At 42.2% G+C, this 12,274-nt stretch overlaps 1 protein-coding gene across 1 annotated transcript; it reads left to right on the top strand.

Annotated features, from left to right (window-relative positions):
* Positions 1-816: 816 nt before the first annotated feature.
* On the top strand, positions 817-10,775 carry zbtb38 (zinc finger and BTB domain containing 38). Its single transcript, XM_079224664.1, has 2 exons — positions 817-1,050; positions 6,559-10,775. Exon 2 carries the CDS (start codon positions 6,559-6,561, stop codon positions 10,195-10,197), a length of 3,639 nt encoding a protein of 1,212 aa, XP_079080790.1. The 5' UTR covers positions 817-1,050; the 3' UTR covers positions 10,198-10,775.
* Positions 10,776-12,274: the final 1,499 nt, after the last annotated feature.

The raw sequence follows: 12,274 nt of genomic DNA, 5'->3' as shown, positions 1-12,274 counted from the left end.
AAATAAACCCTTGGGTAACGTGTGCAAACCAAGTGCTGTAATTCTGGTAACCATATCCAGGCCTAAAAACCACAACACACCTTTTCTGGATTGAAACCTTGTACAAATACGTCTGTGGGAGCATCTGCCACACCGGTCCTGCCTCACCTGAAACCGTATACAAGCAAGCTACAGTAACGTAAGACAAAGGTATGCAATTTTTATTTTTATTTTGTTCATAACAGTTATCTTGTTGGATCAGAGACAACACATGGGGTGATATTTGTTAGCTACATACTAAAATACTGTCATTGTTTCTTATTGTCACAACAACGACAAAAAGAAACACAAGTCGTTCATTCCTTTGTTCTATCCTAAAGGGCAGAGAAGAATGTGTTGTTTTCCAGTGAGCTAATTTACGTTAATGTTTAAACTCCCCTCAATATTAGAAAATCTTCTATCCAAATGATAACTGGGTGTTGGAATGATCTGACATAACCACACACAGTCTTGACTGGTAGCTACTATGGCCTATTATTAGCCACTGAACACTGGATACCGCCTTCTCAGCTGAGTCTGATCTCGGACGACAAATATTCATTACGTAACAATACAGGATCTGTCTCCCAGAGCCACTTCCTGAATACCACAGCTGAAACTAGGCCCTAAACCAAGGCAAAGCGGAAGCCTCATCCATTCGTTTTGCTGGAGCAGTGTAAAGCCGTGGCGGTTGTTTCATGCTTATCCTTTGCTTCCTCGCATTCACCACGCCACCCCTCCTTCACAGCTCCTCTTTATGGGTCAGTGATGCAGCGGGAGTGACGCAGCAGTGGCAGCAGCCTCCAGTCCAGAAGACAACTATACACAACAGGGCCAGGGAACCTCTGCCAGAATCGTAGTCCACAGGCAACTTCCAGACAGCAGTGAAGAGGGAAGATGGTAAAGGCCTAATCTAGGCCAAAGGCAGCGCGGGAGCCGGGTATACTGTCCTTTCCTCCTCCTAAACAAACACCAGAGAGGCGTCAGGAGCGACAGAGACAGGGCCAGCAAGACCTGCGCAGAGACATTTTGGTAGGCAACTCAAAGTATGAGTGCGGGCTACGGCAGTAACATTGAGTGCTACTGCAAGGATGAGTGTCTTTCTATGCTAAGAGTGTAAATGCTTCGAGAATGACGATGAGGCCTAGTCAGCCTTCTAGGGCTGTGTGCCTCCCTGCTAATCGTCGTCTCTACATGCCGCAGCCGAGCTTACTGAGCATCGGAGGCCTGTGCATTTATTCCGTACGGAGTAGTATCTATGTGTTTCATAAGGCCAGTGAATTATTAACTGTTGATTCCAGTTTGGTTTGAGATGAGATTTACTTTGAATGTGAATTTATAAAAAGAATAGTCTCTCCATTCTTAAATTAATATAAATAATGGTTCCCAAAACTGTCAAGCACATTTGCCAGCTTATGCATGTTAAGAAAGGCCTGGCCACTTAAAAATACAATGGTTAAAAGGGTCCACTATTTCTTGGAGTAAAAAATTATTTAAAAACCTTTATTTTATTGATTTAACACAGATGTATTTAAGCCTCCATGCACTAATAAGGTATAAGGTACATACTGTACATTCAAATTGGGGGTTATTTTATGTTAGTAGGGTTAAAGAAAGATTAAAAGGTGCACTAGATCGCAAAAAGAACCAATGGTTTAGAATTATTAGTATGGACGCCATCAAAACCTGCATTCACCGCAAGTTATTGAAGTTACTGGGGATAAACTAAATGTTACAATGATAACAACTCTGTGTATTTTCTATAAATGCCAGTAATCTTCCTCACCTTGCTCATCAAAACCCTCCAACTCACTATTCTAAGTAATGGCAATATTTTTTGTTCACATTAATTCATTCTTATTGTATTGTATGACTGACAGCAGTCTCTGTAAATAACAGTCAGCTGTGGTGGTTGTCACAAACTCATCCAACTTTAACCAGCCAGGCTCCCCTTAGTCTCCCAAATTTAGATTTTATGGCTCCAGTTATAGAATATGCACTGAAGGTAAGTTTTCCCTCATCACTTGGATTGTTATCTCATTTTGTTGTTGTTAGTTGTCACACCAACATGGCCCATTGTGTACACTGTCTACTCCCCAGGGCTAATGTAGGGGTCTTCTTTAAGGAAGCAGGTATTGCTGTCAGCAGAAGAATGAGCTTGTAGTTAATTGTGTATTTATGGACAGGACAATATAGCAGCTACGATTTAGAGTGATAATTGAGTGGAATTTAAGCGACTAAAGCACAAACACACCTTGAATAGCTTGTTTCCTTCGGGGCAATCAGTGATTGCATGCATAACGATATGGCACCTGCTACTTTGTCTTTTGAAGTCAACAGTGCATAAAATTAGATGGCTTTCGGACTGGTTTTAAAAGGAGTCTCAGTCAGCGCGAGGAGAAGACCCGCACAGTCCTACGACTACACCTCAGTTGTGTAAATTAAAGAGCCGCTTCCGTCCTCGGAGGCTGGCGAGAGGCTCACAGTGCCACGTCGGGTTCAGCTACCTCCCCTCCCCCTCGTCTGCAGTGCTGACGCATCTGCTGCTTTTGCATCAATCAGCAGCCTCTATATAGGTATACCGAGAGCCCCTGCGGATAGCAGGACTCCCTTTTCCCCTCAGCCTTGAATTTTAGTTCGCACACTCACTCCGATTGTGAGAAAAAGCATCGATGAACATCTGTCCTGTGACTGCTGTGAGACACAGTAGGACAATAGTCACTGTCATCTTCTCACGGGTTCTGCATTACCTAACCACAGAGACTGCGTAAGCACGGCCGAAAGGCTTTGATGTAATATATCCCTGCATAGACAGAGTATGTGTGCACAAGCATGAAACAGATGGTGCAGCGTTATGCATTCAAGATGCATGTTGTTTTTATGAGGGCTATGGATAGCCTTATTTCATGCAAAAGAGAGTTTTCCTTTTGGTCAACCTCAATGCATCGGGATTGAGCTGGCGTGGTGCTTGGGAGATTTAATATGTAATTTGTTGTACAGCGGAGAACCCCACACTCTACGCTGCTACCAGCAATGCAGCAGAGTGTTTTCTCTGGCTGTAGCATCGAGCGCTGAGCTGGTGTGTGATGTAGCACCCAGCATCTCTCCGCTCTCCCTTCAGCCCTCTGCCATGCTTAATAAAAGTTGCCGCTTCCTGCTCAGTGGCTCCAGAACGAACGCTTCAGTTGCCCAGCTAGCACAAAGGCAGACCCATACTCCGGCTCAGCTACATGCTGGATAAACTGTGAGTTATTCCTATAGCAGCGGTGGCACATTCAGAGGAGGGCAGGGCAGATCTAGCCCAGGACCTGGGCTGCATGGATAGAGGCGAAGGACGTTTGAGCTGGAGTCATCTGCACACTGAGAGGGAGGGAGAGGAAGAACGACGTCAGAAAAAGGTCTGCTTCTGACAACACCACTGTTCAGCGACCATCATAGAAAAAAACTACTTTCATCTTGCTCTCACGAAAACAGTTTTTCATGTTTAGTTCTGTATATTGAGGGCTGTAGAAAAGAGATACTGCATGACACAGTTTCCTGTTTGCCCTGCATCATTCTCTCTGATTTACTAAGGTATGTTTGCATGGTTTCTCTCAATTCATAACCTGTTATTTTGCGGAAGTATGCTTTGCAGAGATGCGTGAAGTGGCTTTTGCTTTGACATTTCGCTCTTTGTTTGACAAGACTGTGTCTGCGTGCTATATTGTCATTTCATGATTTGTGGTTTAGCATGTGGGGATTTTTCATTTTTCAGGTTGAGACAGTAAAGAATAATATCACATGTGCTTTGGAGGTAAAGCAAGGTTGGGTGTGGCAACGCCATAAGAACTGATGACAATTTTTAAATTTCCGCTTAGCATGTGGTAGCAGTAAACCACAGCAATTGGTACAAACTGTGGCAAGTGAAGGTGGTAAAGTAAAATAGCAACCCAGAAGAAAATATATAACCGTCACAAAATTTGAAATTAGAACAAAAGCTGTACCACATCACTTGCTGATATCAGATGAGAAAGTCCTTTGGGTAGCATTTCTGCTGCAGACAAAGACACAGACCAATACACATACACAAAGTACATTCAAGCGGGACAAAGGCAAACCTCGATTGCTCTGTTGACTGCTGTATGCTGCAGGTTCTCAGAGAGGGCAGGATGTTTGTGGAAGAGAGGGGACCGAATACCCAGACAGCTCATACAGTCACTTGCCATCCAGCTGAATCCCAATAAGTGCTGCGCCATAGCATGTTGCTATGACAACGGAGGCCTGTCTGAGAAAGAAGGCAGGAGGCTGGTTGTGTTTTCAGCAGTCTGAGAGGCTTGGAGAATGGCGGCCATATTGGATTTGTTGCACGAACGCGAAATTGAAAATGGATGAAAAAAACAAACAGAATATGACATCACTGATAAATTACCTAAACCCCTTCGCAGTACACAAAAAATATTATACATGTATTTTCTTTAGAATAATACCATGTCAACTGTAATGCCCGAGACTAAATTAAATTAAATAAGAAATCAAATTGAACTGCTTGTTAATTTAATAACTTGAGTATGTTCACAGTATAATTTGTGCAGACTAAAATCCGATTACGATAAATTAAACTTGTCTCCTGTTTTCCACTAAGTAAGAACGCAGAACAAATAAATTCACAACAGAGAGACTCTAAATATAGCGGCGTATAGCAGCAGTTTACGAACGCATCTCCGGAGAAAGAAAATCATAGTCTCGTGCTAAATTGCACTGTTGCTGCATGATTTTTACTCTAGACTTAAAGAAAGAAATAATGTGAAGTACTAACTAAAGATGGATATTTAAAAGATAGACTCAGAAGTGATGATTCATCACTTACAAAGGCAAGCTTAATGTGTTTTAACAGATTCAGTCAGCAACGTGAAACATGACTTAGTACAGACTCACACCACACTGACTCTGTAGTGAATAGGCCACAGTTAGAACACCATGCTGGGTGACACATCCTCTTTCTAAAGTGAGAATGAATGAACTTTAACTTCCTCAAAGTGTTGCAGTTCATTTAGTTTACTGTCAAAATCAAACTAATCCACAAGTGCTGCTTTGTCAATATGCATAAGCTCTAATTCCCTGCCTGATCACAAATATGTGCAGTGTGCGTAATAACTGGAGAATTAAGACATGTGCCATTAAGATATATAGTATTTAGGCCGACTGCAATACTTTTAAGACAGTTTCTTTCAGTTGGCCGAAGAATGTTAATGTTTCTACTACTGTATTGTGCTTCTGTGCTACATTACATTATATCAATGACTGTCATTTCCCTCATGAGGCCTTAATGAGCTGTTCCCTGTAGTTTTTAGAGTTGACAGAAAAATGCATGTGGGACAAGTGAAAGGATGCCTCAACTACCAACTGACAATTAAAAATAGGGCATATGAGTCATCAATGCGCAACTGTCATTTTCATTTTAACCTCGGCCTTGAGAAGAATAAGACTGTCATGATGACTGAACCCGTGCGGGGTTGTGGTAGCACACGGGATAAAGTTATTAGAAGCAATAATCAGGACTGAGTGACTCACGGCATAATTTACCATTAAGACTTCCATTTCAATTAGGGTGCTGCTTTTTTATAGAAAGATTCCGCTCTGATCTTCTCATGACTTTGTTGGATTAGTGCATCACTAACTTGGGTTGTTTGTGACAAAAATATTCCATGTATGGAATAATAAAAGTCAGCGATGGAAAAGAAAGGAAACTATTGTGCAGACAAAAAGTAATCGCATATAGGAAGTAATTAAGATTGTCCTACATTCAGTCGTTTTCAATCCTAATCTTCACAGTACAATTCTGGATCAGTTTTTATGTCAGCTGACATACAAACTAACTCACGGGCCACTAAGCAGCTCCACTGCAGCATTTGGGAGTTACATTTTTTGCTCAAATGCATGTTGTAGTATCAACAGACATAATCCCATTACTCAAAACAATCATTGCCCTCAATGTTAGCACTTACAAATGTTTTACAGCTCGCAGTTATATCAAAACAAATGTATTTTCATTACGGTATTACTACATCAATGAGGTCTTCCCTAGAATGATACACATAAATTGGTCTCATTTAGCCTTTAGAATAGATTTAAGATCTCTTCTACACAGTATAAACAAGAATACGAACAAACAAAACAAAAGATCCGAAGAGACTGCAGAAGGTAGTGCCACTATCAGTTCGATAAAAGCGCCCGCAATCTACAATAGATTGTCTTTTGCTGACCCTACAGTCTGTTTTAAATGATGTGATACCCGTTCATTACGGTTTAAATTTAAATTAATTTCAGAGAGACGTGATGGAGATTATGATGTTAGAACTGTTGGCCAGACTGTTGGCACTGGAGCTCATCTGTCAGGGTATCACTGCCATCTAGTGTTAAAACACCAAAATTGCTCAACTATTTCAAATACAAAATGAACACGATTCTTCTGGATTTTTTCCAGCAAAATCAAAACAGTCAGATTTCACCATTTTGTAACAATCTGATAACACTATTTATTTTTCTCTCTTCTTTTTTTAGATGACCGTGGTGTTCCCGTGCACTCAGAACCTCATGGATAGTTCTCACCCTCACACTGTGCTTAGCAAGCTCAATGAGCAGCGCTCACAGGGCCTCTTCTGTGATGTTACCATTGTGGTGGAAGACGTTAAGTTTCGGGCCCACAAGAACATCCTGGCAGCCTGCAGCGGGTACTTCCGGAACGCCCTCACATCTCCTGAGACATGGAGCTCCCCCCAGGTGCTGGAGCTGATGGACCTGAAGTCGGAGGTGTTCGCCAGCATCCTCAACTTTATCTACTGCTCAAAGGTGACATCACCTAGTACAGAGGACACAGGGGGGCTGGTGGCAGCTGGGAAAAAACTGGGAATTCCTTTTTTAGAGAAGCTTGCAGAACAACAGAGGCAGGACGAATGTGTTAAATCCACAGACTGTGGCAAAGCTCCAGTTTCAAAAAAAGCAAAGCAGGAGGCTCCCCGACCTGAGGACATTGACAGAGGGCCACGCATCACGAATGCCTTCTCCATCACTGAAGTGTGTACTGGCAACAATCTTTTCACCCCTCTGGTTCAAACCAAAAGGGAGAGGCAATCACCAGATTTAGGACCGCTCCCGTCAAATAACCCCACAACCTCCTGCCTTAACAAGAACAATGAGACAACGCAAGCCCTCTCAGAGCACTCATATGCAGTAAGCAAATCTACTGAAGGCATAGACAGCAGTCAGTGGGATAACAAGAAGGTCTGTAAACCAGCAATACCTCAGCCAAAGCAACTCATTTACAGGAATGTAGGTCCGCTTAAAAAGCGCCACAGGCTGGGAGGAACTTTGTGTCGTAGTATACTTCCAGCTCCAGCTGAACCACAAAAAGATACACTAAATAGAATAACCCCCACGTTAGCTGACAGTGTTTCTGCAGCATCTATTGCAATCATGACCCCACCTCCGCTTATTTCAGAGGCAGAAACAGACAAAAGGATAGGCCCCGGGATACCTATAGCCACTGACAATGTTCAAATGGAACTAGGCCCACCAACCCTTTCCCCTCACACAGAGGACAGCATTTCAATTTATGGATGTGACCACTGTCCGGAGATCTTCACAAATAAAGCTCTTCTCGCCATTCACGCTGAGGTACATAAAAAGCGTTTTGTCAGTCATTTGTTTTGCAAGTTTTGTCACAGAAAGTTCATACACCTCAAACGACTGCGCAACCATGAGCAGATCTGTCCCAAAGCTGCAAGAGGCCCGCCTAAACTGGATGCTACTGACATATCAACCAAAGAGGCAGAACTCCATTCAGATGACATACCGACCACGGAGAGCAACGTGACACCCCTTCCTTCTGCGGACCTCTCTGCACCGTGCACCCCAGAGCCCCTTCAAGTGGACCAATCGGAGCCTCCACGGGTTAGGAAGCCAGTGAGGCCAGGTGGCAGTCAGAGGAGATACCACTGCAGTATGTGTAAACGGGTTTACGTCACCGTGTCCAGTCTGAAGCGGCACGAGAATGTACATTCCTGGCAGAGGGCATACCCCTGTCATTATTGTAATAAAGTGTTTGCATTGGCAGAGTACCGTACGAAGCATGAAATCTGGCACACAGGTGAACGCCGCTATCAGTGTATTTTCTGCCTGGAGACATTCATGACATATTATATCTTAAAGAACCATCAGAAGTCTTTTCACGGCATTGATCCCAGTCTTTCTGTGAAGAAAAAATCTGCCAACGGTGGTCTGAAAGCCAGTGTTTATCCAATCAAACTCTACAGGCTTCTGCCTATGAAGTTTAGAAAGAGACAATACAAGACGTACAGCCAGACGTATTCAGAGAGTGTTGATAAAGATGATGAAGCTTCACCAGAGAGCAACTCTCTTATCCCTCCATTTGAAGAAAACGCTCTGAGCAGCCACCCTGACACTGTTTCGTTCCCTCTGACTTTCATGGCAACGACAAAGATGGTGGCACCTGTCATGCCTCGCATCAGCTTTGGAAAGCCATGTGACCAAGACGTTGACCAAAGTCTGAACAATGAGAATAGAGATTCACCTTTCACTGACTACCACAGTAGCTTCTCTTTGCAACCTGAGTCTCCTGCAGTGGGCTACAAAGACGATCCTTCAGTACTAAGTAACTCAGAGCACATCAGTCATAATGTGCCATTCCTAAACTCTTTAAACACTGTTAAAAAGTTAGGTGAGTTATCAGCTTCTGCAAAAAGAGTTGAGGATATGACCAAGGAAATACTTCAGTCAAGCACTGAGAATCTGGTGCGCGATAAAAAGATGGGGGCAAAGACAGAAACATATATCGCCAAACCTGCATGCCCGGGTCCATCTGTGGATGGTGCTGCCATGCCCCTCTGTCAGATAACAGTCAAAATAGGCAATGAAGCCATCATCCGTCGCCGAATCAAAGGATCTAAACTCTTCCCCAGAAAGAAAAGGAGACTCCGAGAACTGAGTGAGGAGGAGAGACCAAGTCAGGGCTCTCCAACACGGGAAAACTCAGAGAGCCCCAGGCTTCGTCTGAGACAGGAAGTCACTTCTGCCACAGTGCAAGAGGCGTTCGAAGATCCCAATGACTGTGACACAGCTGATATGCTTTGGCGTCCCTACTACTCTTACAAAGCTAAAAAGAAAAGGAAGAAGTTGAGATTCAAGCATGGAAAGGTTTTGTTTCACGGTTATCCCGAAACATCTGCAGATAGAACTGCTCCGAGTGAGGCCCACCTTGATAAAAGTACTTGGCTGACAGAAGAGAGCATGTCAGGTTGTAGTGGAGAGGTGAAACGTAGTCTCAGCAGGAACTCCAGCCCGAGGACCACCTACAACTGTGACATCTGTGACAGCTCTTTTATCACAGAGACGGGTCTGAGAGCTCATGTTATTGGTTCCCACCCATGTTTCTGCCGGACCTGTGGTAAACAAGGTCCCCCAGGTGAGGCCCCTGCCGGTGGTGATTACGTCTGCAACCGCTGTATGGAGAATGGCTCCTGCTTTGATAACACACCCCGGAGCCCCAACCCAGAGAAGAAGTATCGCTGCTCCTTCTGTCCTCAGCGCTTTCTCTACCTCGCCACCAAGAGAAGCCATGAGAAAAAACACCAGGAGACAAATGAGGAGGGATACAATTCTGACAACTTCACACCATGTTCTACTTACTCTGCAGACTTGAGAGATGACAATACACAAGGCGACATCAAAACAGAAGACAGTGACAATCAGGGAGGCATTGTCATAAAAAGTGAAAGGGTAGAAGAAGGACATTGTTCCATTGATAAAAGTAAGCCTAAAATTGAGGATACAACTGACTTCATGCCTTTGACTACCTACCAAGACATGTCATATTCCAACTTTAAAAGCCCATTATCACCTTGCATTGACCCAGTCTTTTCCTCGTCAACCCCAAAGATGAAACATAAAATGGCGAAAAAAGGGATGGATGCACAGCATTCAACGCATCTGATCTCAAAACAGCAGGCTTGTGACAGAGACAGCGATGGCAACCAGGACATTTTGATGGGGACAAGAACAACCAGTCCCAATGATCTTGAGAAGTCCTGTAAACTCTTTAGGAGAAATGACTCTGAAACTAAAGGTACCCATGTTTCTATACACAAGCCAGAGAAATGGATGTGCAAAGAGGAGCCATTTTAAAGATCTTTGAGGACTGTGGACAACAATCGGCAAAAGAAAAGCCACGGCTTTTGGTTAGGAAATGTAAAGTTGTCATCTTTGCAGCTGGCTTTGCAGCTGAGCTCAATAAAATGTTTTGAATCAACAACACTAAACATGAGGAACTAACATGACTCACATGCTGTAATTTCTTCCCTCCGAAACTCAATGACTGAATTATTTTTCACCTTTGTAGAAGATATTTTTGGGATAATATAGGACCTTCTGACACAAACTGTACTTTGCCCATTGTCTATGCATATCTGGCAGACTCAGTGACATAACTATAAGCAATTTTAGAACAAGGGTTAGGTTGTGTTGGAGAACTGAAAAGCTTCCTATCGTGTGGTTACAGCTTCACTTTTTAAAACATGTCTGTGGAAAACAGTTTGAATTTTACAACTGTCACATTTCTGAATCTCACGTTCAGTTACCTGGCCATGTTGAGTTGCACTTTATAAATATACTATGCTATTCTGTTGGTTCAATACTTTGATCACTTAATTCTAAGCACCATTGAAATCATTCTAATCTCTAATTAACACATGGAACCATTGAGATTTAAGTTACTTTTGTGTGTTTAATATGTAAAAAACATGTAAAACTACTTAAATAAATGTTGTTGATATTCTAAACAGATACATCCCGTCTTCCTTTAGCCTAGTATTGGTAAATGCTTGATTTACACTATTGAGTGACCACTGACTGATAAGCAGACTCACTAATTCTCTGACGGTAAGGAAAAAGATTTAAACATTTTAAATGGTAGGACTTAACATTCATATCTGTACAAAATCCATTTCACAGCAATCTGTTTCCTAAATATAAAGCCACATGGTGGGTATCTGCTACTCCGGGTGCTTCAGGGACCTGCAGCCCATCTGAGAAGTTCATTCCCTTATTCTTTAACACAAACTGGATCTGTATTGAGAGTTGGGCCTCAATACACAATTTCCAGATGTTTTAAAATGCTTTGCTTCTTTCTAAGACTAAGCTGGTGATGTAACACATGCCCTGCTCAACACACTGATCCCCCTGCCCCCCATTAATTTAATAAAGGATGATTAAGTTCTGAAAACACTAATAGAAGCAATTCATGTTGTGTTACTGATGCTATTGAAGATTGAATATGAGCTGCATTTTAGTTACTCTTCATTCATAACCTGTAAGAATATGGCGAATGACATCGTGAGCCATTGCACTCTGAGATGAGCAAAGATTAGTTCATCTAATGTAAAATCTCCATATTGTAGAAGTATAGTGAGAAGCATGGAGTTGCAATCACTTCAATGTACAACTGAAAAGGGCACATACTCACTACATTGTACTATAGCTACTATGTAATACAATATAAGATACAAATCAAAGAGTTCATATGTTCCATATCTTTAGGGGGTTTCAAATACAAAGATTTGCTTTAACTGGCCTTAACTAAATGTCTATATTAAATAGAACCCCTGATCTGCGGAAGACATGAAATATTTTACATCAAAAGTCTTGATGTCACAAATGCTGATGGTAAACAGCAGATGATTTTCTGACATAATGTGCAGTTAAAAAAACAGATTAGATGTTAATAATAGGTGTTATGAATTAGTGTGAGCTATATGTTAACGGGAGATAATACATTGATTATGAGAGTTATAATGCATACCTGACTGCCCTTTCAGGCTCCCTGCTACTATCAGCGATGGAAATCAAACGGGTGTTTTCACCCAACCAAAAGCAACATCACCTGGAAAAGAGGAAGAGAACACAGGATGTCTATCACGTCACCATCCAAGGGAGATATTGGAATCGGATTATATCAGAGATTAAAATGAATAAATCATCTCAACAGTCTTGGAATATTATATTTAGGGAACGTTTGTGAATGTCCACTAATAGTGTCTGTCCCATTGATATAAGAATCCACACATACCACAGTGAGTATCACTTGAGCTATTCCAATGTCATTCTTTATCTTGCTTAAAGCTGCAGCCCTGTCACAAAACATAACCTCAAACTAAATATAATAATCTGACATGCAAAAAACAGTACATGTACTTTACATAAACAT

The sequence above is a fragment of the Taurulus bubalis genome (assembly GCF_910589615.1).
Source record: "Taurulus bubalis genome assembly, chromosome: 10".
In the NCBI taxonomy this organism is placed as follows: domain Eukaryota; kingdom Metazoa; phylum Chordata; class Actinopteri; order Perciformes; family Cottidae; genus Taurulus; species Taurulus bubalis.
Note: the sequence above shows the minus strand (reverse complement) of the source record. Positions and strands in the feature narration are given on the sequence as shown.

Bases quoted from the DNA above. Each gene is read 5' to 3' on its own strand.
- zbtb38 (XM_079224664.1), top strand. From the start codon at position 6,559: ATGACCGTGGTGTTCCCGTGCACTCAGAACCTCATGGATAGTTCTCAC.